Here is a 26,731-nt window from a genome sequence, read left to right on the forward strand (position 1 = left end):
ATGGTAAATCCCCAGGACAGTCTGCAGCTAGCAAACACTGACAAATAAACCTTGGATACTCCTTGCCAGTCCATACTGAGTATTCACAGGTTGCTTTTATTGAGCTGTATTTCAGGTTTGCTGGTTTTACAGCTCCCCAAGCTGCACTTGTTCTGCTCAGCCATTTGATTGCAACATCAAAGATCAAAAGAGACAGCAGCATTTTTTCCTAAGAATAGCTACAGTAGTGAAAAATGGAAATAGGCTGTCGGTCTTCCTCAAGCCAGTGCACTTTGCAGGAGCAAGGCTCTGCAAGCACAGTGGGTACGTGTACTTCGTGTACTTGCAACTTCCAGGTCTGAGCAGAGTCCTGGGTCTGGGTTAGACAAGGCACTGGCCTGGTCTGGTGGGTCCCATGAATCTTGTGGCCATCTCCATACCTTCGCTTGCTTGCAAAGGACCATCTTTGATAGCTTTGCCGGGGATGAGAGCTTGCAGCTATGCACTTGGTCTCCTGGTAGATAGCAACCAGGTGTGCTAGAGATAGGCATGGGGATTTCCATCTCTCACCCAAGAGCCCTTAGAGCTGTCCGGAAGACCTGCCTTGTACTTAGTGAAAAATTGGGCTGAAGAGCTTCCTCCCTCCCTCCCTCTCGCTGGGAGCTTCTCACTACAGCAGAGACTGAAAGCGCTGAATCTGTTTTCAGTCCGATGGAAATTCTCTTTTGATGTCTTACAGGGACTCCCGGGACCTCCAGGGCCAAAGGGAGACCAAGTAAGTCAAACACTAATGGAACAACATATTTGACTAGCTCAGGTGAAGGTATCCTGATGTTCCCCAGGTTGTTCCATGTGTGCAGCTCTTGCAAGCACAGTTGTGTGCATTTATGGGGGGGTTACACAGAGATGAAGCCAGTAGGGATGATCTTGAGCTCCTTATCTCTTCTCTGTTTTGTTCTTGTGTATCTGAGATGCTCTGGCAGGGGGGTTGGACTAGATGATCTCCAGAGGTCCCTTCCAACCCTAACCATTCTGTGATTCTGTGAGATGAGTTTTGAACATTTTTAAGGAATGGATGGGGGAAAGCAATGAGCAGAAATTTTTCTTTGCCCTAGATTGTTCATTTTATGTCCTCTTGTCTTGCAGGGGAACCCTGGATTTCCAGGTGCTCCAGCTATGGGGGTAATTATGAGTGGATTACAGCCCTTCTTGTGCTATAGCCCTGCAGCATCACTAGTACTGGTGCCAGTAGACCAAGGACCATGAGATGTGTCCCACTGAACTGCAGGAAGAACTAACGGACCTTTTCCCTGACCCTCCAGCCAATTATATCTTCTACCCTCTTGCTCCACTTCTTGTATGCCCAGCCCTGCACCACAGTTGCCCACTGTCTCCCCAAAGGAGCAGGAAACAAAGATAAAAGCCTCCCCACAACTGAAGCCCTGTGCTCCAGGCTTGTCCCTCTGCTCAAGCTCCTCATTCACAATGGGGCTGCTCTGGCCCCTGCTGAAGAGACACTGCTCTTCGTGTCCCTCCAAATGCTAGGGCAGCTTTAAGGAGAAACCTTGCTGGTGGCCACCTTTGCATGCCCCATGGCATTGCTGCAAGGGCTGTGGGAGAAGTTGGAGGTTGTATTAAGGACTGAGACCCACCACCAGGACAGACTGATGTGTCCTGGAGAATGGTTGAATGAGTAGGGACGTTGCTGTCTGTGTGTTAGCGAAGGCTACAGCAGCTTTCTGCCATTAACACCTTGCATGTGAGTGACCATTCAGTCCCATCCCTGCAGCCAAAACCTACAGAAGTTGGTGGGATTCCTCACACACTTCACTGGGTTTGGGATTTGGCTTGTAGCCCTTTCTGGCTTGTAGCCCTGTCTACGCACCAGTGCAGGTCATGGTTTTCCAATCCCATAACAAGGCTGAGATTCTCTTGCTTTGGAAAAGGCAACATGAATAGACCCTCCTTTGAAAGGGAGATCCTTTTTCCCAAATAAGAGAGCATTTCTGTGATTTCTTTTTATCCTCAGGTTTTGGGACCTCCAGGCAAGAAAGGTGTCAGGGTAAGTCCATTAATTAGCACTGCTTGAAACTCAAATGAGATCTTTGCCTGAAAAAGTGAAGGCTGTACCATGTTTCACCGTCTGAATCATCTCTCCCTTGCGATTGACTGGAGAGGAGAGGTTGGAAAAATAACAATAGTCTTGCCCTGCTGATATTTCTTTTGCTTTTATTAACATTTTGTACCTGTCATTCTTTTTCTAACCTTGGTCTGTGGGGAAATTTGGGATTTCCATGTGTTAGTTCTAGAAGGGAGAGATCACTGAAGTGCAGATCCAGCCCACTCACAGAAGCTACTTTCCAGCCAAGGGAGGCATTGACATAAAATGAAAGCACAGCTGAGGCCGGAAGGGACTTCTGAAGGTGTCTAGTCCCACCTCTGGCTCAAAATAAAGCCAACTTCAAAGCTGAGTCAGGTCGCTCAGGACCTTGTGTGCTGAGCATCTCCACAGATGGAGATATCCCCACATCTTTAGGCCCCTGACCCAGCATTTGGCCTCCCCACGACTGGAGGAAATTGTGTTTCTCAAACTGAGGAGATGTCTAAGACAGAGCTGTTCTCTGACTATGTTGTCCGTGTTGCATATCTGCTTTGTAGCACAGCAGACACAATTCATTTTTGCAATGGCCTTATGGTGGGACATGGCCTGGAATACCTTACTTTTTTTATTTATTCTTGATAGCTCATTGCCAACCTGCAAAGAAATAGAAGATCTCCCTTATCACCCCTTAGAGACAATCAGTTTTGTCCTTTTCACTGGGCTTGGATGTTGGAGCCACCTCCCTTCATTGGTCTCATTGTCCAGATTGCTTAATGTTGGTTAGCAAAAATGTCTCTCATCTTTTAGGCTGGCTGCATTCAGGTAGTGGCCTGGGACCTGAATTTTCATAGAATCATAGAATCATAGAATAGTTTAGGTTGGAAAGGACCTTGAAGATCATCGAGTTCCAACCTCCCTGCCATAGACAGGGACACCTCCCACCAGACCAGGTTGCCCAAGGCCATGTCCAGCCTGGCCTTGAACACCTCCAGGGTTAGGGGTCTCCACAGCAACTTCTCTGGGCAACCTGGGCCAGTGCCTTCCCATCCTCAAAGTGAAAAACTACTTCCTAATGTTTAATCTAAACCTGCCCTCTTCCAGTTTAAAGCCATTCCCCCGCGTCCTGTCACTATGTGACCTAGTAAAAAGTCCTTCCCCAGTTCTCCTGTAAGCCCCCTTTAGGCACTGGAAGGCGGCAATAAGATCTCCCCAGAACCTTCTCTTCTCCAGGCTGAACAGCCCCACCTCTCTCAGCCTCTCCTCATAGGAGAGGTGCTCCAGCCCTCGGATCATCCTTGTGGCTCTCCTGTGGACACGCTCCAGCAGGTCCATGTCTTTCTTATGTTGAGGACTCCAAAGCTGGATAGAGTACTCCAGGTGGGGTCTCACCACAGTAGAGTAGAGGGGCAGAATCACCTCCCTTGCCCTGCTGGCCACACTTCTTTTGATGCAGCCCAGCAATTTTATCCTGCTTATACCCCTATAAATTCACGCAGTGTACCATTTGCATGGCTGCAGAGGATGTAACTACTGCAATGGGTTTTGTACGGCAGAAGCCCAGGTACCGCAGAGAAAGCTTCAGTATAAACCCAAAGATGGATGGATGGATTTGGCAAGGGAATGGTTTTCAGAGTGTATTACAAGTGCAAAACGCAGCTTTAGGGAGCCACAAGAACAGGGCTTGGCTTCCTGCATGATATTATTAGCTTTGGGGGTGTCTTTTATTCACAGGGAGATATTGGACCGATGGGGGCCCTGGGACCACAAGGAGACAAAGGAATACAGGGAGACAAAGGAGAGAAGGTAATGCACTTGCTTTTCTCGGCACATCCTTTATGGGTAAAAGGGTTTATTTTGTTTGTGTCCACAAAGGAAACTCTCAGGCAGATGGAATTCCTGCCCAAGTCATGCTAACAAGGAGCACCCATGTGCTGAACGCCAAGGGGAGTCTTGTCACATGGGGAAGTCAAAAGCACCTTGAAAGGAAGTCAGAGAGAGACACAGTTACCGATGCTCAGCTCACGCAGTTGCCCATGGTTGATGAAAATGCCTAGGAACTGCGCTGTCCTGCTAGCTCCATCTGTGGAGATTTATGTCCTGAGCTTGGAAGCTGCTCTGGGAAGACACTGTGTCTCCCTCTGCCTCCTGCTTAGCCCCAAACACAACATTGGCAACAAACTCCCAGTAGTTATAGCGAGAACGGGAAGCAGCAGGCTGACCCTTGAGGGGACTACAAAGTGGTGTTGTGGTGGAGACTTCTGACAGTGAGCATGGCATAGGACATGTTCCCAAGAGTGGCAAGGTCATGCCACCACAGCTTGTGCATGGCAGTGGAAGAACTGCAGCCAAGATCTGCAAGATCAGCATGGGGAAACCGAGGCACGTGCTGGGTTCCCCAAATAGAACTCTGGTGAAAGGTGGCTTTCCACAACAGCATCTCTCAGAGGTGGCAAGGAGTGTGGTTAGGAGGGGAGAGGGACCATGTGGAGGCCATAAGGACAAGATGAGAGGAGGTTACCAGCAGAGGATTTAGTCCTAGCTGTCTCTGTCATACGCAGGGTGCAGAGAGGAAAAACTCTCCAAACATTACACTGAGACACACTTTATCATTGATTTTTTTCAGGGAAGTCCAGGTTTCGGTATTCCTGGTCAGCCTGGGCTGAAGGGAGACCCAGGTGACAGGGTGAGTGGGGCAACATATTGGCTTTGGAAAGGGGAGGGCTAAGAAGGCAAATCGCAGGTTCAAAGACAAAATTTCTGTCACCTCCATGGACATGAATTTGCTGGCCTTCACCCCTGAGGTCTGTCATCAGGCAATTAATACTGGGATGGTGACAAGGAGCAAGGCTGTGACCCTGTGGTTGGTGATCCCATGGTGGTCTTGTGTGGTGGGGTAGTTTGCACCCGACTGTGGAAGATAGTGCCAAGGGGGCAATCCTCCGAAATGCAGAGAGAGGATCACTTGTGAGTCTGGAAGAAAGCACTGACGGTCAATGCTCAACTGGTAATTCAATGGCAAAACCAAGGAAGCCCGATTTCCAATGGTTTTGTGTCCTGAAGGTGAACTTGACCTTTATCTTCCCAACTTTTGTATCTGAGAAGGTGCAAGCTTCTGGTGGCTCCCCCGTGAGTTCACTGATGTCTAGTAAGGGTTGGGTTAATGCCTTGGTGTTCCCTCCTACCAGGATATTAATAGTCCCTTTCATTTTAAACTAGCAAAAACTTGCACAACCTAACATCTTTGAGGTTCCCACCCCTCTATCAAAGCTACTCATCAGAGCATTAATGGTTTCAAAGTAGGGAAGACAGACGCATCTAGACAGTGTGTTCTTACAGCAGCCCCACTTAGGACACCATCTGTTTTCCCTTTCTCTGCATTTTACTAGACTGTTTCAGCTGCTAATACCTGCAATAAAAGAGCAGCGTCGCAGCATTGAGTCTGATGTTTATACCCTTTAGATACAACAGAGGACCCTCACCTGCAATTATTCTACCTGTATCATTCTTGCCATGTGACTAATGGTCTGTATTTCCGCAGGGAAATGTAGGGTTATCCGGCAAACCCGGTCAGAAGGTGAGTCTATGCAAGGCATAAAGCTTTGTCTCATGACTGATGTCTGTGCCACCCAAAGCAACTTGAGTCAGTGGGGTTTTATCTTTGTGAAAACACGGGGAGTGTTCGAAAGCTGAAAGGTCTGAACAATTCCTGCTTTGTTGGAGTCTCCATATGACGCGCAGAGCCCTGCATAGAAAAACAATGAAAAGGTGCTCTTGCATCTTTAAAAAAATCTACAATCCTGGCTTGTAGGATTCCTCCTAGCAAAGATTCAAAACCGGTAAAGAGAGGTCTGGAAAACATCCCAAATATAGTGTTTGTTCAGTGAATCTGTCTTGCTGTCTAAATTTCTTAAACAGCGTTGCTCCCCAGGCTTGGCTGAAGGAGCATATGGATTTGGGAAATGTTATACCATGACACGTAGCCCAGTGAAGGGAATATTTAGGCTGGATCAGCTTCATTGGCATGGAGAAATTGGATGTCAAAAGAGATAAATGAGATGCATCCAAGACAGCATGTGTTAACAAGATGTGTTAATGCAGTTGCAAAGTTGGAGAAGGCAGCGAGAGGTGGTTTGGGTTGGGAGAAGGCATGATGAGGTGGTTGAGTGATGAGGAAAGTCTCTGTTGTACAAACCTAAAGCAGAGTAGATGCATAAGTACCCATCCATGAGCACTCAACTGATTTTACATGGGAATAGAAGTTAAAACATGGGTGGGGAACTGACCCTGTGTCCATACCACTCTCTCAAGGCCAGACCCATCTCCTGGATCTCTGCTAACAGGCCACCTCATTTGCACTGCAAAGCTTCCTGGAGGTGGAGAACCTCAGAAGAGTCTGCCCTGCAGCATCTGCCAAGGCTGATCATGGAGTCTAGATGGACTAAATTGGAGATGGATGCTTTCCAGCCTATCCCGCTAAGCAAATACTATAAGCACAGCCCCTCCTAGCACAGGGTAGATGCTCTGAGCTCAAGCTTGAGCCAGGACTGTAGAAGCAATTGCATCACCATGGGGCCTGGCACGCTGTCTGAATCTGCCCCGCAGTGTCTGAAGTGTGAGGACTATGAAATGCAGAAGAGGAATGTAACGACAGTTTTGCTTTCTTTAGGGGGATATAGGTCTGAAGGGAGAGAAAGGTGAACCAGGATTATCTGGGAAACCAGGCGAGACCGGACTAAGAGGTAAAGATGTAAGTAGAAGCTAACAATGCAGTCAGATGGTCATGCTGAACCCCTCAGTACACCACTCTGTACCAAGCTGACAACCCCAGGTTATGTCTTTACAGTAGCAAGTAGGACCAAGTGACCAGGTGGGACCAGTCAGAAACATGCATGTAATACTGGTTGGGGAAAAGACAGGTCTCAGCACAACAATGGTCAACAAATGAGAGTGGAGAAGCTACCTTTAATTAGGCACGATGGTTTGCTCATCAAGGGATCTAATTTCTCATTTGCTCTGTCTGCTGTTTCGTGCAAGTGAGGAGGTGGATCCTTCGCAGGTTGTCACTGGGTTCCGCTTTCGGCTGTGTTTTGGAGCAGAAGTTCTTTAACCTTGGTCCAGGGTATGCAGCCCCATGGTGTTCGTGTTACAATGCCTGCACGCATTATTTCTTGTTATTCAACATCATGCTTTTTTGTCCTTGAGTCACATCTGTCTGACGTGCAGGAAACTAGCACAGTGTGCAGCCACAACAGCCCTGAAGGGTTTACTTTTGGTTTTAGGGCATAATAGTTCCCTTTTATGATCAAGCAAGGTGGCCCCTCACAAAAGCATCATAACTGGCTTCTGGAAAGCCTCTCCTAACCACAGTCAGTGAAGATCTTTCTTCAGTTCAAAGGGATGACTTGATCCCCAAACATCGAGTGGAATAGGATCACCAAGGGAAAGCTTAAAAAAAAGAAGCAGCCGTGCGTCTGATCATGAGGCACTGCTGCCCAACAGCCCTCAATTCAGAGGCGATTTCATAGAATCATAGAATGGTTTAAGTTCTAAGGATCCTTAAATATAATCTAGTTCCAACCCTCTGCCATGGGCAGGGACACCTCCCACCAGCCCAGGTTGCTCCAAGCCCCATCCAACCTGACCTTGAACACCTCCAGGGCTGGGGCAGCCACAGCTTCTTGAGGACAACCTGGGCCAGTGTCTCACCACCCTCACAGGAAAGAATTTCTTCCTAAGATCTAGTCTAAATCTCCCCTCTTTCAGTTTAAAACCGTTCCCCCTCATCCTGACATTCCACTCCTTGATCAAGAGTCCCTCCCCAGCTCTCCCGTAGGCCCCCTTTAGGTACTGGAAGGGGCTCTAAGGTCTCCCTGGAGCCTTCTCTTCTTCAGTCTGAACAACCCCAACTCTCTCAGCCTTATTTCAAAATAAGACCTCTTAACCTGAGTAGGAAATCAGGGTAAAAGAACTTGGTCACAGGTGGAAATGTAACCGAGCACTTTTGCATTGTGTTGTAGGGAGAACCAGGGGAGAAAGGCACCTCTGGGACCAAGGTAATCAGTGGGGACCCCACATCTTCTAGAGTTACACAGGTACCGAACACAGCAGGCTCGCTCACAGCTGGAGGTCTGGGTACAGCAGTGTAGGAGAAGGGCTGCACTGAGTTAGAGTGAAGGTCCATCCATCCCAACATCTCACCTTCAGGAGTAGCCAGCTTCCCTGGAAGTCTTGGGAACAATGCAAAAGTGGGATGTCCTATGTGAGAGGTGGTGTCTTATGGGTTGGATAGCTCTAGGTCGATTTTCCTGCCATGAACTTAGTCACCCCACATAAACCTTTAATACCCTCAAACCCCCTGGCCCAGGCATTGCACAGGTTAGTGCAGCAGCAGCTGGATAAACACCCCCTTTGATTTGGTTTGAAGCTGACCACTGCTCATTTTATTTACTCTGGTCTTTGATGAGACTATGAAGAATCCTCTTCATCTTGCCCTTGGCTCTTCTTTCTCTTTTTTTAGCTTTGGTGGCACCTACCAAAGCTAAAGACTGAAAAAGAAAGGCCAGAAAAGAACTAAACTGTGGGGGTTTGGGGATATCATTCTTTACACTCTGCAGCAGATGCAGAAAAGAGATTGCCACAAATAACAGTAGGGTTTGGTGGAAATAACCTCATTTTCTTCCTAAATATGAATACTCTACTGTCACCCTACTCCTTCCGCCCCATTTATTTCATTTATGGGACTGTTCTAAAACACCACCCCTAATTTAAGACATCTCAGATGACCATAAGGCTGCCTTTGTACTGCCTTTCCAATGCCACAGAGGAGATCTTACCTGCTTTAGAGCCACTGGAACGGTAGGTGGACTTGGACCTCTTCTTTTAAACTGGGTCCTCCAGATGTAAGTGCGGTAGAATTAGTAGCCTCAATGAAGGTTCAAGCTGACGGAAGCCAGCTTTTAAAAGCTTCTACTGCTCTCTTTTAGGGAGAAACTGGCGTCCCTGGAGAACCAGGAGAGAGAGGAATCAGGGTAACAACTACTATTATTATAATTTTCTGCCCAGGTGTGTGGTGGGCCACCAGGGGAGGCTGCTCTGCTGCTGCTCAGGGACCCCTGGTCTGTGCAGGAGGAGAGGACTTCCTTCCCCATCCCAATGAGAGTCCCCACTTAGAAACATCCATGTGCAAATATTTATTTACTGGGTGAAAAATCATAGGGGAAGGTAGCTTTATTTTTTTTTTTTTTTGCTTTACTTTTTGAGATTCTGGACATGCTCTATTTCTGATTGCTTCTCCAAATCTTTTCTTACAGGGGCCACCTGGACTCCCAGGACGGCCTGGAGAGCAAGGGATAAAAGGCGATACAGGACAACCTGGCAAGGATGTAAGGCAATCCCTAAAGGAGCAGTGGAGAGAGGGAGAACTTGGGATAGCTCAATGCCAATCAAAGCAACAACCATCTTTTTTTTTCTGCCTCACAGCCTGCGAGGCATAGAAAGCTCCTTCCTTCTCTCCTGGGGAGGGGTGTGTCTCCTCTTCAAAGGGAGGATTAGGGCTGTTTCTCCCTTCTGGTTTGATTGGCTGGAGCACAAGATTAGTAGGACTGTGCGCTGGGGGGTTCTGAGTGTGCAAAACTTCCCCAGCCCCACACTGCTGGAAACGAAACGCTTAATACTGTCTCATTCTGGTGAGGAAGGAAGGAAAATGATGCAGATCAGTCTGATCTCCCTCTAATAGCTTTGGAAAACACTGGCTAAGATCAGTTACGTTGTCAGAGGTCTCAAAGACATGGTGTTGCTGCAAACTTTGTGAAACTGAGCAGCTGACTGTGGGAAAATCTCTAACGAGCGTACCCACTGAGGAAGAGGCTAATAATCTCACCCCTTATTAAATATCAGATAACTCCTCCACAGGAGAGACATTGAAATGAAGATTTCATTAGCTCAGCTGCCCAAAAACAGGCTTGTTAGTCTGTCGGATGCTGAACTGGCAAGAAGAGGGGAGACTGCTGAGACCCCCTCCCCTACCATGGCTTGTTCTCATCCTGCCTCTCTCTCCATCTCCTAGGGAATCACTGGAGAGAAGGGAGACAAGGGCGAATCCGTAGGTTTGCACGTTCCCGTTTATAACCTTGCATGAGAGAAAGTCTGCCTGGGGGCTAAAATGTTGAATTGCACCACTGACTATTTTTTTGGGGGTGGGTGGGGGGTTATGGTGGTGGTATATCTTCATAGGGTGAGCCTGGGCTGCCTGGGACTCCCGGAAGCATTGTGAGTAATGCCTAATTCTGTTGTCCTGCACATTTGTTCGGGGAAGGGATATATTGAGATTTGTCATGAATCCTGGGTACCATGGGGGACACGTTGCCAGAACTTGCTGGTTTCAACAGTGCATGTGGTAGAGTGGATTTCCCTCCTAACCTTAGCAAAGGTGCAAAGCAGTGTATCTAGCTCGTCTACAGATATATCCATGAATCCTTCCCAACTGGCTTGTCACTGATGGTGCAAGAAGACCATGACACAGAAGGGACTAACACCTAGCTATGAACCCATCCAATACTTTTAATCACTACTTGTTGTGTAATCAAGGCGTCTGGGCTCCTTCTATAGCGAAGGCAGAAATGGATGTGTCCTAGGAAAGGTGCTTAGGCACATGGGATGACTCACGCTCAGGACTCTTCTGTGCATTTGCCTAGACTTTTCCTTCGGATAAGAGGCCTAACACAAAGTTGCGTCAGGTTAAGAGAGAGAAACCCCACTCAGGTTCATCAAAAATAAGGCTGGAAGAGATTTTGAAAGGTCATTTAGGTAATCAGGAAGGTGTTTTAGCACAAGAATGTGCAATGAGGCCTTTTTTCACCCCATTGGCTTCAGTGGAGGTAAAGCCACCCCAGTGCAAAACCAAACGACTGCCTCAGGACCAGGAGCCACAGCCTCTTAGAGAGCTGTTATCTTCCATTCCCAGGGATGAGGCATTGGCAAGATCTGAATAAGAGGCTGCTTCAAAGTGGGCAAAATGCTACTGACCACTTTCAGCAGTACGATTCCTCAATAACAGTGGTCTCTGCTGACTCTGGAACTTGGAACAAGCCAGTACCAAGGAGTCATTGCCTTCTGGTGGTGTCACTATCCATATATCGCAGCTCTCTGCTCCCAAACCTACCAACATGCTGTTTGAAACCACCCCATTTTGTGGTTCCAGCCCCATTTTCAGTTGTTGTTATCTACTGGGGCTCCTGTTCACTTGCCTCTCCTATATTCTGCATTACTCGGACTCCGGTGTGTTTGGGAGTGGGACATGGGGATACCAATTCAAAATTCCTTTCAATGTTCCTTTCAATATTCCTTTCAAAACTGGGAAGAGCCTTATTGCTCCAGGGTATGGCAGGATCCATCACCGTTAATGCATAACCATCTTGCTCCATCACCCAGCCAGGTGGTCTTAGTGTTCAAAAGACTTATTCTCACTCATGCGGTTACCCAACGGGCTACTAAAACATCCCACTATGCTCATGTCGGGGGGGGACCCAAGCAATATCCTGAGCACCAGGGGACTGGTGTCTCTGTGAGCCCAGTTCCCTCTGAGAGGGCCTTCATTAGAAATGCAGATGTTGACACCAACATCACAGCCACCCTGAGTCTCTTACCTGTGTAAGCAAAGATGCAGCACCAGCTCCCTGTTGGCTTGAGTCAAAACATAGCGGGTTCAGATTGCTGGCTGATTTGGGAGGAAGCAGGGGGCTCTGTGCTCGTGGATAAGGGCTAATGGGGATAAAAGGCACGTGGAGGTCAGAGCTTGTATCAAAGACATCATCCTTCACTTTGTGAGCAAGGTTTCTTCCTTTTGCAGATGTCTTATCTGGAGAGCACCATCGCTCTGAAAGGTGACAAGGTAAGATCTCCTCCTTGCTGGAGGTGTGTGTTGAAGCAAAATATGTGATTATTTTGCATGTGCTGTGTATTTTGTAGCTTCATTATGTTTATAAGTCAAAGTCTGCAAATGTAGCAGACAGGGGTAGGGGTAGGTTTGGAAGAGGTTTTATTTAGTGCCAGCGCTCAGATGGATCGCGGTAGCATGGATCCAGCACAGGTGGAAATTGCAGTGGTAGGAAAAGCAGAGACGGATTCACTCCATCCTTTTTCAGCCCTGTGAAAATGATCACTCACAATATTACCAAGGCCCTCATGACTTCATGTGGATCTGCCTAAATTCTATCTGAGGGATGCCCAAGTAGTTTAGCAAAGCAAATAGCAAAGAATTCATAGAATCATGGAATGGTTTAGGTTGGAAGGGACCTTGAAGATCATCAAGTTCCAGCCACCTGCCATGGGCAGGGACACCTCCCACCAGCCCAGGTTGCTCCAAGCCCCATCCAACCTGGCCTTGAACACCTCCAGGGATGGGGCAGCCACAGCTTCTCTGGGCAACCTGAGCCAGTGCCTCACCACCCTCAGAGTGAAAAATTTCTTCCTAATATCTAATCTAACCCTGCCCTCTTCCAGTTTGAAGCCATTCCCCCTCATCCTATCACTACAGGCCCTTGTAAAAAGTCCCTCCCCAGCTCTCCTGTAGCCCCTTTAGGGACTGGAACGCCACAATAAGGTCTCCCTGGAGCCTTCTCTTCTCCAGGCTGAACAGCCCCAACTCTCCCAGCCTGTCCTCCCAGCAGAGGGGCTCCAGCCCTCGCAGCATCTCCAGGGCCCTCCTCTGGCCCTGCTCCAACAGGTTCATATCTTTCCTATGTTGGTAGCTTCAGAGCTGGACACAGTACTCCAGGTGGGGTCTCACCAGAGCAGAGTAGAGGGGCAGAATCCCCTCCCTCGCCCTGCTGGCCACACTTCTGATGCAGCCCAGGATACGGTTGGCCTTCTGGGCTGCGATTGCACATCGCCGGCTCATGTTGAGCTTCTCATCAATCAGCACCCCGACATTCTTTGCATGCAGCTTTGGCTGCATGCAAACCAGAGTGCCACATGCAGCACCAGATCCAACCTAATGCAGGAACAGAGGTGGAGTCATGGAGTAATTTGAGTCATTAAAGATCGCAATAAGATGAAAAATGTATTCAATTGCCTTCTCCCTCTCCTTCAGTTTAAAAAAGGTTTGTGAGTTGGCCATTTATTTTGTGCAACTTGCGGCTGGACACAGGGAAGGACACAAGGCAGACGTGGAGGAGGCAGACCAGCGGCAGCATCAATTTCTACTACATTTTGCTGTGCTGGGAGAAAAGGCTCATTCAGAGAGGTGCAGAGTGTGTATCTAGATGGGTCCTTTTTGGGCAGACCTGGGCTTGCCCTGCCGGTTTTGCGATTTGCCTGCAGGACTCATGAGTCCTGAGTCATGGGCAAGGCACACGATGGACTGTGTGAGAACAAGAGCTGCAAGAATTATCACCGTGGGTCTGTTGCCTCCCCAGACCCCACTTAAAGTATCCAGTCCCAGGATTTACTAAAGAAGTGCTGTTGCTTCCTCAGCCAAGCTGCGATGGCAGGGAAATAGAGGCAAAACTTGGTTTTCAAGGAGAGGTAATACCATTATTAGCCCAGGTGGGGTAGCAGGGGAAAAAGGAAAAGCAAAAAAGCCCTCAGAACATGAGCCCATCTTTAGGTCTGAACCAGACACAGCATGTTTCAAGTGAAGAGCAGAGTTACTCCAAATTTAACAACTATGTGAATCAGTGAGATCGTTACAAGAAAACTAGGTTGGTCCATCTGGAAAAGAAGTTGATAGTCTGGGGCCAGCATGCGCCAGCACAGGAGAAATGCCACAATGCATGATGAAACCATCACCTCCACTGGGAATTTTAGAGGGGACAAAGAACTAACATGTTCCTGATGGCTTACAGGGGGATCGCGGGAAGGATGGCTTGAAAGGTGAACGAGGTCCTCCAGGCCCAAAGGTATGTCCTGAATGCATGGGGGCATCTTTGTGTTAGTGCTATTGTGCTGGGCTGGCCAGAGGGGAAGAATGCCCATCTCAGATCTCTTCTGACCCCCAAAAAGTTTGGGCTTTCAAAGCTGAGTTTCTGAGATAGGCTCATAGACTTGTGGTCACAATGATGCTGTAGTCCTACAACTCAATTAAGCAGATACACAACATTTAGGTGGGAAGATGTCATTCAGGAGTCAGGTGGAATAAATTTCTAAAATGATCAGGGATGTTTCCTTCCTTTCCTACCCCCTGCAAGTTGAAAAGCATATCAGAAAGGGATGGAAGGAGAAATGGCTTCTGATACCACACGCATCTAGGGATCTTTAGAGGTGGGACCAACTCCTTCACTTAATGGAGAGGAAAATGCTGCTGAAAGCAGCATCAGCAGGTATAGGTAGATCTCCTGATTGGCATGAGATCCAGGTCTGTGAAAAGGACTTTTCTGGGTGACACACATAGGCTGTGCCTCAGAGGTACCCAGTTCAGCCAGTGCACCTCCCGCATTGCAGCTCCTTCACCCTGGCACACCTTGGCACAGAGAGGCAGCGCTGTTGGGGCCTTCCTGGCGCCCTTCATTCCACCGGAATCTGTCAATACAGAAACCAGATTTCAGTGAAATGAAGCCCGTCAGAGAGGCAGTTCAGCCCCTACCTCAGTAAATGTTCCTCACCCCAGTGCTGGACTTCCCAAGCCGTTGTAGCACATCTGTAGTTTCATCTGTGGCAGGCACCCGAGATCACCTACCTGGAGAGCATCGCCATGCCAGGCAAGGAGAGATGGACAGCCCATCCGTGCGACTTGCTGTTAGGAGTCCAGCCCATTGGAGATATTGGACCCAGACTGCATGTGGCAGTAGGGAGGGCCACCAGCTCCATGGCCACCTCCAGAAGGGACCTCCAACCACGGGGGCACCTTAGCCATCCTCCTCCTTGCTGCTACCCCTGCAGAGCTGCTACAGCATTGCTGGCATTAAGGGGCCTCAAAAACCTTTGCTTTTTCACATTTTGTGTGTGGCCAAGAAATGGAGAAGAGGGTGGTGCAAAGCTCTAGTTCAAACCTCACTTTGATAATGCTCATGTCTGGATCTGGTCCAGGCCTGACCTATGAAATGCAGCCGTGTGTCCAATGGAGGAGCACAGGACCCCGTTGAGCAGGGTGGGATTCAAACCCCCTCTCTAAGCTGACAGGGATTTTTCTGGGGGTCACAGCGTGGGCTGGTAGCAAAGTAAGGGCCATAGATGTGACTCTCACCCCTCCTCAGAGCTCATCTTCTTGCTGCTCATTGGGGTAATGACTTAATTAATGAGTTGTTTTTGTTCATCTGAAGGGAGAACCAGGTCCACCAGGCAAAGGAGTGGAAATGAAGGTAAATAAAATAAAAATTATAGACCATATTAATGTTGGAAACACCTCCCTCTCCATCTGGGGTTGGGGTGGCAGAGGGGACCCAGTGTGTGCCCCCAGGCTTAGCCATCAGCCACCTGCAGGACCATCTTCCTGGGCTGGAGGAGAGAGGAGGAGAAGTTCTGACCCTAGTTTCCTCTTGCAGGATCTGGAGAGGCTTTTTGAAGCAAATGGTATCAAGGTAGGTAATGCTTTGACCATCCTTCTGATAAGGTGATTGTAATTAACCTTTTCCATGTAGATACCTCATCCCTAGAGGTCTTCAAGGCCAGGTTGGATTGGGCTTTGAGCAATGTGGTCTAGTGGGAGGTCTCCCTGCCCGTGGCAGGGGGGTAGGAACTAGATGATCTTTGAGGTCCCTTCCAACTCTAACCATTCTATGATTCTATGATCTGTTCCCTGTGGTCTTCTGGAGGCGATGTGTGCTCCCCCAGGTCTGGCAGTGGCACTCATAAGAGGGCAGGATTACTACATTTCCTTTTACAGCTTACCATATATATTTAAATGCTTCTTGGACAGCTGTTTTGCTGCTGTGTTATGGGGTAGATGGTGGATTTGAGGCCCATGTGACATTGAGATTTGGCAAATACCTGTTCAGAGCTTGGTGCTACCACCTGGGTTGGCTTGTACTTCAGCACTGGGTCTGCACAGCCAGCCAGAGGAGACCCATACAGCCCTCTGGGTGCTCTGGCCATGCTGTGTGTCCTGTTTAGCACAAAGTCCAGTTCGGGGTGTTCCGTAGCTCGAAATAATAGTGAATAATCACCATGCAATACCGCAGTGCTAGACTGGTGGCCACCCTCTCCACTCTCAAGGTTGCCATCAAGCTTATGAAGTGTGATAAGGCTCAGCTTTTAGTATCTACCAGGCAGGTACTTCGAGTTGTGCTTGTTACCTTCAGCTCCTTTCTCTAAGCTCTGGAGATGTGATCGGGGGAGGTGAAGGACTGACTGATCTGATCAAATGAAGAGGTTTTATTTAGGATGTGAAAAGCCACCACATAAGCACCATCAATCAGCTCCTTGATGTCCAAACCATATTTGGACCTGTATTTAAATCAGCCTTTGGCTGTCGGGACACATTGCTTCACCAGGTGCTCTGTGAACCCCACTGGAAATGCATCAGTCTTGTTTTTGGGGTGGCTGCACTTGCACTGTCATGTGTCAGGAACAGGAGGGTGGCACTGGGCTACTGCCTTAATGGTCTCCACTGGTTTCAGCTGACACTGCTGAAGGACCTCTCCGACGCGCTCCTGAGGGATGGGCTGGATGGGCTGGTGCAGCAGCTGAGTGGCTCCCAGACAAGCAAGACTTCCAGGAGAAAGCAGGCAGCTCTGCATGCCACCGACCATGGCGTGAGTGTTGTCATCTGTCATCCTCAAGGGGCAGACAGACCTGGAAGGAAATGAGAGAGAGACAAAAATGAATCATTGAAGGCTTCAGGGTCACCTCTCTCATCAAACAGGTTACGGTGACTTGCAGCCACTGTAAGAAATAGTTAAGGTGGAAGAGGCTGATGGCTCACACCAGGATCTTGGCTAAACTGATGGGATTGCAAAGCACTCTTTATTCACTGGAAATAAAGGAATCGGTCAACCCTTGTTACTGGAGGTAGCTAGAAGCCATCCTCCAAAGCCATCAGCCTCTGTGTGCCCTTTGGGGGCTGGGGGTTGTTGGAGTGGTGGGTGTGCGAGGGGAGCAAAGCAGCTGAAAGCATGAGAAGCAATCATGAGGGGACCCTGAAAAGCAAGTGGGATCCCAGGGAGGTGGGACTAGCTTAGAAGGAAGGCTTGGAGGTAGCCAGCAGGGAATTGCTGACTACTCACTCCATCCTGGTTCGGAAAGGCCACCAGGTGGGACAGAGCATGCTGGAGGGATGGGGCAATGGGCAGAAATAACCCATCAGGATCCAGCGCATCGCATGTGTGGATCCTGGGAGCTCAGGTTTGTCATCACCACAGCAAACCACTTTTTTTTATGTTACAGAATTCACTGTTTGATACTTCTCCTGATGCCCTGGCCAGCACTGAGGTGACAGAAGAAGCACAGGGCCTGGAGGTGGAGACTCACTTTAGGTTGCCGGTGTCCGGAGGACTCCTTAAGGTGCAAATCAACAGCAGAGCAGACAAAGTATAGTTATGTAGTTCTGTGCTCCTCTCTACCTGGTCTGCTGCAGCAATAACATTAAGAGATTGTACATCAAATATGTACTGGCTGCCTGTGAGCTCCCAGTCCACGCTCCAATGATGCCTCCTGCTGATCCTCATCCTCCCTTCCTTTCCACCCAACCACAACTCCTTCTTGTCCTCTGAGCAAAAAGCCAGCACAGACTGGGCTGATTTCAAGCTATCCCCATGCTGGTTATCTGTTGAACTTGCCTTGCAACTTCTCCTTACTTGGAGGCTGTAATCTGGGTGCATCTCTCCTGCCCTGGCAGGGATGGATCCGATCCTGCTGTCAGGTTGGATTGAGATTGCCCACAAGAGGAGTCCACATGACTCCACAGCCCTCGTTTGCTTGAGCAACCAGGCTAATTGCTAGAGATAATGTAGTCACCCGCATCCTTTGCAATTGCAAGTAACAGATAGTTTGCGGTTATGGGAATTAGGAATTTATTAGCAGTGTTAAGGCTTAATCTCCATACTGGACCCAAGTTCCAACGTGGTACAGCACATCTCCAGGAATAATATAAGAGAGCTGTATCCAGGTCACCTCTCATAGCTGCTGGAGGAGTCATGGATCATAATTTGCCTGTACTAGACAGTCCTGATAAGAGATAGTCCAGGAAATAGTGCCTGCAGCTGCAGCAAGGCTTTTCTAGTCTTCTTTTCAGCAGCCGAGAAGTGACTCATTCTCCATAAAACCTTGTTGGTCACTTCTAGGAGATGCCTCTAACTGGAGCACAAAATCTGTGGGGACGTTTGGAGCCAGCTCCTGATGATTTTATCTTCCTCTGTGGTTGGTTCAGTGATGACCCAGTTGCTCAGGCACTTAGACAGGGTAAGACAGGCTTATCGCCTCTCAGCTCCAGGCTCCTGCTGTCATCTCAGGCGGGACGTGTTGCTTTTCCAGATCATTGCAACCTGAATGATAGCATTTTAGGGGCCTGAAAGAGGATAAAGTGCTCACTGGTAGATGTGTTTGCACCAAAAGACCCAAACTGGATGTTGTGCCAGCAATCCTGGGGCCAGCAATGCTGGGATTTGGGGTACAGAGACACCAAATCTGTCTCTGTTGGGCTTTGGGAGCCCAACCCAATCTGGAAGAAAGTGTTGGAGACCTCTCTGCTCATCTGGACCAGCCTGTCTAGGCTGGATTTCAACCAGGGAGTTGGGAGTGAAGGTGACAAAGCAACCCTCCATCCCACCACGGCTCCTTGCAGTCTTCCCCACCCCATCCTTGTTGGCACTTCCCAAGAAAGAAGCAAAAGAGGTCTTGGCCCCTTGGTTCTCCAGCATTGTCTTGCTGTCTCTGAGTGTGCTATGGAATAAATGGCAGAGTTGATAAAGCAGTGTATTGTGAATGATGTCTTGACTTACAAAAAGCTGTAACTTTCTTTGATCTCCACAGGGTCCGTCTGCTGGTGGTTCTGAACCTGAGTACCAGCCCCAAGGAAACCCTTCTGAGTCCTTGGAGAAAACATCCAAAGAAGGAAGGAAGGAGAGAGACTCAAGAGGGACAACCACTTCTCTCAGCAGTGTATGTAAATGCCTGTTCAGTGACTTTTAATTACTTTTCCATTTGTGCTGATTTAATAGATGCAAAGTGGTTACGTTTCTCAAAGCTTGATTGGGCAAATCCTTGAATTCTGTGAGTTTTGCCCCTATTTTACCAATGTGAAAAACCAAGTTAGAGAAAGGGTAAGGATGTCTGCGTGAATCGGTGTCAGAGCCCAGAAAAGGGTCTTGCTTTCCATATTCCACTTTAGTAAGTAGCAAGACTGTGTTGTCGTTCATCTACCACCCTCTGCAGAGCTTGGCTGTGCCCCCACCACACCCAGAAGATAGTCTGGAAGGAAACCAGTCCATGGAGCCTCTCGAGTTCTTGGAGGAGAGGGTGGAAGGACAACCACAGGAGGACACAAGCCATGTATGTCTTCCCCAGCAGTGCTGGGCAGTAGACCAGTGTGGAGATAAGTGGTAGATTGGAAGGGACTGGGATGCACATCTCTCACCCAGTGCTCTAAGTCCTGGGGCAGCTTCCCCCGCAGCCCCATAGGACACCACTGCTCAGACATGGGACCTGGGCAACAGGCTGGTGGCCAACCTTGTCTTCTGCATAGAGTTGGGGAAGTGGGAACCCCCCAGAGCCCTTGGCAAATGTTTTGTTGGTTAATTACCCATTTTGTTGGGGGAAAAAAAAAGGACAAACTTTTCCTAATCTGAATCCATCTGACATCAGCATCCGTCCTGTTCTTTGGGGCTTGGTTGATTGAACAGGCAATGAGTCTCGATACTTTTTCAGTCAGACTTGTAACACTCCAGGGACAATGCAGACCTCAGACAGTGAGTTTAGGATATGCCCCCAACTAGATATTTCCTTTTCCTTCTTACTTTTCACAGATGTCTCAGAATAGTCCACAGACCCTCAGGTTTCCCTGCACAGCGTTTGTCTTTTAGATCCTGGTATGCATCCTCCTGAGCCCAGCTCTGGAGTGCAGCGTCTGACTCCCTAAAAGAGTAGGATTTGGGGGTCTGAGCAGGAATTTGGGGACTTTCTCCTTTTTAAGGACTCAGCAACAAGAGCAAATTGTAATTTAATGAGCTTTTGTTGATCAGATGAGCCAAAGCATCTGTCCCAGAGGAAACATGATGCAGGGTGACCCACCTAACTTCTTCCTTCAAGATCTGCCTCTTAAAAAGTTGAAGTGGTTTGTTACTGCACTTCAGCTGAAGGACAGTAGCAAAGTAGAGTTTTCTTCCATAGCCAGGAGTTAGAACTGCTTTAAAACCACATGTGTACGTACCCTCAAGACACGTTATATCATTCTCATCAAAGTTGGAGGGTACATCCAGGCTGGTGGCAGCAGTTACCTCAGCTCGGCTGCTGGGCAATAAGTTGTGGTGTTGCTGCAGTGTGGTTGTCTGAGCCCTGACAGCCCATTTCACTCTTCTTTTTTTTTTTTTCCGCCCTCCTGGGCATGCATTTTCTTCTGAGAACCTAAACCATGCTCCACTGCCATGTACCAAACCCAGCGTCCTCCAGTTTGAACATCATTGTAAGCAGAAGTGCACTGTCCAGTCCGGCTGGGAGACCCTACCCCCGACACAACACATTGAGTGACACCAGCCCAAGGGATGGAGAGAGGGAAAACGCATTCCTTCAGTGCTGTTTCCACACCTTTGCATATTGATGTGCTCCTGTGCGGGGGGGGGTGGGTGTGCTCTTTTTGAAAATACTCGAAGGTGGGATGCCCACAACCTTAAAAAGTGAAACAAAAAATAAATCCTTTGGATGTTTGCTTGCAGCTACAGGCACAGTTACTGCTAGGAACAACGTTAGCAAGGATATTTCTAGGAATAGGATTGGGAGGGGTAGCTCAAAGACCCTGTTGGAGAAAATCTTGCTCTGATTTAAATAATCTGCTGAACACTTGCTTCTGCTCCCGTGGCTTCAGTTAGCTGTCTCCCGGCTGCCTCTGCAAATTACCACCCCGCTGAATCACGAAGCTGGAACAACCTTTGTTGCAGCAGCCACGAGAGGGCTCCCGGCACAAACACACATGTGTATGTGTGTAACCTGCAGCTCTGGAGGCAGTAGCCTGTGCACGGGCATCCATCAGCTTTGTTTCTCCTCCTGGATGCTCTGTTTCCCTTTATTGGCTATGGTTCAGCTAGAGGGAGACCTGGAAACACAGAAGATGGAGCCCAAACCCCCTCATTTCTTGTGGGATTGGGCTGCACGGCGCTGGCTGAGGTGGGAGCTTTTTGGTGTCGTGCTATTGAAAGCAGGTAGAGCTCAGTCCTGATGGACTTGCACCTGGAGACCGTGAAACTGGGGGAATCCCAAATCTGTGGCTCCATTTGAGCCATGCTGGATGCTCTTTGTGAGCAGACTCCTCAAGGCTTCACACATGCACCTGCGCGGAGTCCTTTAATAAATCAGACCCACCCATCAGACACAGCATCTTCTTCCTCAATGAAATGGGAATGACCACTTTTTGTTTGGTATCGGGGACCTGAGTGGATCCGTGTGCCCGGATACTGTGGCCATGGCACCAGGAAGGGAAAAGGACCACATGGCCATGCCAAATGTGACGTTTCGGCAGAAAGAACTGTTCTCAGTCACCAGGGGTGTAAAGAATTCATAGAATCATAGAATGGTTAGAGTTGGAAGGGACCTTAAAGATCTAGTTCCAACCCCCAGGCCATGGGCAGGGACACCTCCCACCAGACCAGGTTGCTCAAAGCCCCGTCCAACCTGGCCTTGAACACCTCCAGGGATGGGGCAGCCACAGCTCCTCTGGGCAGCCTGGGCCAGTGTCTCACCACCCTCATAGTGAAAAATTTCTTCCTGATATCTAGTCTAAATCTTCCTCTTTCAGTTTAAAACTGTTACCCCTTGTCCTATCGCTCCACAGCCTGATCAAGAGTCCCTCCCCAGCTTTCCTGGAGCTCCTTTAGGGACTGGAAGGGGCTCTAAGGTCTGCCTGGAGCCTTCTCTTCTCCAGGCTGGACACCCCCAACTCTTTCAGCCTGTCCTCCCAGCAGAGGGGCTCCAGGCCTTGCAGCATCTCTGTGGCCTCCTCTGGACTTGCTCCAACAGGTCCACGTCCATTACATTTATTAGTTTAATCCCCGCATCCCAAGGACCAAAAGCAATCTCTGTGTCCTGTTTGTGATGCCACTTTTTTTTTTTTTAGCCCCATGGGAAGTGCAGAGCAGAGCCACAAAGCTGATTCGCAGGTGGCTGCAGGATGGTTTCTCACGAGAGACCGAAAACTGGACATTTTTTTAGCCGAACTCAGGGTGCCTGAGATGACTTGGATTTCTGCATGGAAGATTTTTCACAGGGAGGAGATACTGAATATTAAAAGGCTGTTTCATCTTGCAGTTAAAGGCAGGAGGAGAACCGGAGGGAAGAAACTGAAGCCTTATAATTCAAATGGGAAATCAGAGCTCAAGCTGATTAACCTCAGGTGGTGGCTGGGTGGGAGGTGGGACAAGGCAGCGATTCCCCGTCTGTCGCTGCCTGAGTTACCAGGAGCAGAGCACAGGGGGCTAGGGAGGGAAAAAGTTTGCACTTTGTGTTTATAGAGATGATCTGCTGCCCTGTTGGGGCTGATGTTCAAGAGCCCTGTGGATTAGTGCAATATCAGTGCCATCCAACAACGATGCTGCAGTTGGGCGTTTGGCAATAATCGCGGGTGTAATTCTGCAGCCTGGCATTGCCAAACACCTTTTTCTGAATCCCAGCCCAGAGGATTCCCCATCTCATGAAGAGCTGTTTGAAAGATGGGCAGATAAAATCATAGAATCATCGAATTGCTGAGGTTGGAAGGGTCCTTTAAGATCATCAAGTCCAACCATCAACCTGCCCTGACAAAACCATTTCTAAACCACGTCCCCACGTACCACATCTACCCTTTTTTTAAACACCTCCAGGGATGGCGAATCCACCCCCTCCCTGGGCAGCCTAGTCCAATGTTTAATAACCCTTTCAGTGAAAAAATGTTGCCTAATATCCAATCTAAACCTCCCCTGGCATAACTTGAACCCATTTCCTCTCGTCCTATCACTTGTCACCAGGGAGAAGCGCTCAGCCCCCACCTCTCTACACCCTCCTTTCAGGTAGTTGTAGAGGGTGATAAGGTCTCCCCTCAGCCTTCTCTTGTCCAGGCTAAACAACCCCAGTTCCCTCAGCCGTTCCTCATATGACTTGTGATAACACCACCCTTCCTGCTCTCGTGTCTGATGAGCCCCATTTTGGTAGGGGCACTGGTAAAAGTGGAACAGCTGCCACAAGGTTGGGGTTTTTTTAGGGCACTTCAAACCCCAGCACGATGGGATCTGCACCCCAAGGATGTTTTCCTCCTTGGGAGGAGGAAAAAGTGTGATCCAAAGACAGGGAACAGCAGCAGCCCCTCTCCCCCTTCAGCTCCTGCATCCTCCCATCTCTGGTGGTCCCCACAGCCAAGCTGAACTCAGCGGAGGGCAATGCAAAGGCAGTGAAACCGAGCCAGCTGTTTTCCCATCTGCAGCAGCCATAATCACAAATTTTACCTGTTAAAAGGTTCACGGGGCCTTAGAGAGAAGCAGCCTGTAATAGCCCAAGAGCTTCATCTCGGAGGTGCAATTTCTGGCTGGCAGGAGTTAATGGGGGAAGCAAATTAACGGATAGAAAGAGGCAGGATGAGCCCAGGTACACGTGTCCGTGCAAAAATCGGTGGCCGCTTACTCTTTCCGCAGATGAGCCACTTCTTTGGTGTTACGGGACCGTACCAGCCAATTCCTGCCTCCTCCATCTCCCAACTCCCCTGCAGTTAAGCTTACTCATTTTCAGAGTTAATTCCAGTAAATGCCGCTGGTTGTCTCCGTGTGAATAAATCTATAGTCACTTAATTTTCCTACCTGATATCTCTTTGGCCTTTTCTATTTCTCTCTTTCCTGTACCTCTTTCTTTGCAGCAATTTTTTATTTTTTTTTTTGCTCCCCGTTTTATTTCCATTTTTCTCTTTCCTGTCCTAATTTTATCTGTTTCTTTCCTCCTTTTCTCCTTTTTCCCTTTTCCTTTCTTTTTTTTTTTTTTTTAATGCTGCCACCTGCCATCAGTAAATCATTCCTTTAGAAAGCAGCAGCCTCTCTACTTTCCTTTGAGGTGCCTTATTGCTGGCAGCTCAGAGCAGGAAACTGCTAAAATTGCAGAGGAATTACAGAATGAAGAAGAGTTATTACCCCCTGCAATTTCCCACCACCCCAGTAAATGGCAGCTTTATGAGATCGCATGCATACAGGTGGCCTTCCAAACCTCGCCGAGGTCTTGGCAACCCATGGGCTTGCCTCGCCGCTGCTTTGTGACGCTATTCGCACTTCGGCGAGTCGAATGTGGACTTGTGCTAAAGAGCAGTGGTGTTTTACAGCCGGTCCGCACGCAAATGAGCTGTGACCTGGTGTAGGATGGATGGGAACATCCACGTGGTCTCATCTGATGATGCCCTCTGACCCACCCAGGTCACCTCTGCGTAAGCCTGGGAGATGTTTCTCTACCTGGTCCCACAAAAACCACCTGAGATTGGGCACTCCCCTAAACAACTGTGCCAGCACATCACTGACCTGTCTTATATTCCTTATGCTGTCACCCTCATCATCTTTCAGCAAAGAATTTCAATTTTAATCGGACCAAAAGAATTTATATTTTTTTTTCCCCTTATGTATTTTGGTGAGTCAGAAACTTCCTGGGTTCATTAGCCACGAGGTAAAATTATCATCCGGCTGGTTAAAATACAGCAAAAACAGGACTATCACCCCTGCAAACCTGACAGTGTCATGTCCAGGGCTGGACTAACCAGTGTTTCTTGGAAGTCTTTCATTTAGGATTTACTTTCCCTTAACTTCAACCATCTAAAAGTCTCGACTCGTGTTTCTGGGTGAAATTAATTGAGATGCATCCGGATCTTTGTTGCTGCAACACAAAATGTGGGAGTAGTGCTAAATAACTGCACCCCATCCTGATTTTTCCTTCTCCTTCATGTGCTCCCAGCAGGTCTCAGGGTTGGGGTTTGGGTGCAAGGAGGTGCCCAGCTTGCTTTCATTATAAAAAAAGCCCACTACTTCTTTGCTTCCATATCAAAATATTCACCAAAGCTACACTGCAGTGCTTCCACTGTGTGGTTCAAGGAATAATTGCTGTACGCTGAGATATCCAGCAGCTAGGACTATTGTATTTTTTACAACAGCAAGTCGATAATTTACCATCTCTAAGATGGAAAAGAACAAACAATTTCTGAGCCGGGCCAGTAACTATTTGTACAAGCTTTACTGTGTTTGCCTTAAATATATATCAGCCAAAATCACCAGCACTACAAACATCACCAAGTGGCAGATTAACGTGTAGCCATTAATAGGCATTAATAGTTGCCTAATTCCAATCGGATACACCGGGGACATTAATTGCGTAGCAGGTGTGTTACTCAGGCATTGCTGGTGCAGGGAGGGATTTAAAGTTCAAAGTTGTAATATTTTAGGTGGTTTTTATTTCTTTGAAATAGCAGTAAATTAATTGCACGGTGCTAAATAATACATATATTATTATATATTATTTGATTATGATGATTATTATTGTTAATATTAATATTATCATCTCTAGATAATATTAGGTGCTCAGCAGGATGCTGCTTCCCTTCCCACAGGAAAATGTGAATTTAGATGCCGGCTCTGCACTCCCAGGGCACGTTAGAGCCAGGAGATCTGCTGAGCACCAGAAACACGTGGTAAAGACCCCGTTTCACCGCGACAGCTTCGGGCTGGCCTGTGTGCAAGAGCAGAGCCACCGGTGTGATCCAGGAGGAAGCGGTGACCCTTCCTTGTTGGCTCCATCACAGGTTCATCCCCCTGGTGCCCCAGGAGCTCGGAAATCTCCATCTGGATCCACGGTGAGTGAAGACCCCACACAAGGGTGTCTTCAAGCCCATGTCACAAGAGGAACCCCACTTGCCTCCTCTCACTTGTGTAAAGTCACAATGAAGGGGGGGGGGGTGTGTGTGAAAGGTTAGTGGTAAATATTAATAAATAAAGCAAGAAACAGCTGCAGAAAAAGCTGTTTTTCTTGGCAGAGCAGATTGTTCTCCCTGTATCTGGCAAGGGACGTGGTGCTCGGAAAACAGAAGTGGGGGAAATCAAACTTAATCAATGAGGGAACACATTAACCTGGTGCGTGGGGAAAGCAGCATAGTTGGAGGGTGTTTTGTGTCCTGAGAGTATAGAAGATATTTGTATGTGCATGTAAATGTGTAAATATATGTGTGTGTTTATAAACACAAACATCTCTGACATACCTGCACAATTACGTTACTGACTTCAACACAATATGCCAGAAATGGAAAGTGCAAAGGGTTGATTTTTATAAAATTTAAGAGGGAAAGATCTATTGCCAGGGGTTAAGGATGAAAAATTCTGAACAACAGATTTCCCCTAAGTTTGAATGAATTTCTTGGAAAGTGGTGAGTGACCCTCACCCTGTGTTCCCAGGAGGAACGGCAGCACTGAGCTGAGCTCATCCACACCAGGAGAAAACACGACTCTTCTCATAGCCCTCTTTAAAGGGTTAAGGGGGACATCTGTGCCGTTGCCAAAAGCCCAGAGGCATCTTTTGGTTCATGAA

The 26,731-nt window shown here is 48.3% G+C and overlaps 1 protein-coding gene across 1 annotated transcript in view; it reads left to right on the forward strand.

Moving 5' to 3' along the window:
• Positions 1 to 26,731, forward strand: part of LOC104284662 (collagen alpha-1(XIV) chain-like) — a 99,190-nt gene that overhangs the window by 42,872 nt on the left and 29,587 nt on the right. Inside the window, exon 27 of the mRNA XM_009883022.1 lies at positions 16,633 to 16,767. Coding sequence (XP_009881324.1) covers positions 16,633 to 16,767 — 135 coding nt within the window. The remainder of the gene's footprint in view (positions 1 to 16,632; positions 16,768 to 26,731) is intronic.

Source organism: Charadrius vociferus, unplaced genomic scaffold, assembly GCF_000708025.1.
Source record: "Charadrius vociferus isolate BGI_N301 unplaced genomic scaffold, ASM70802v2 scaffold32, whole genome shotgun sequence".
In the NCBI taxonomy this organism is placed as follows: Eukaryota; Metazoa; Chordata; class Aves; order Charadriiformes; family Charadriidae; genus Charadrius; species Charadrius vociferus.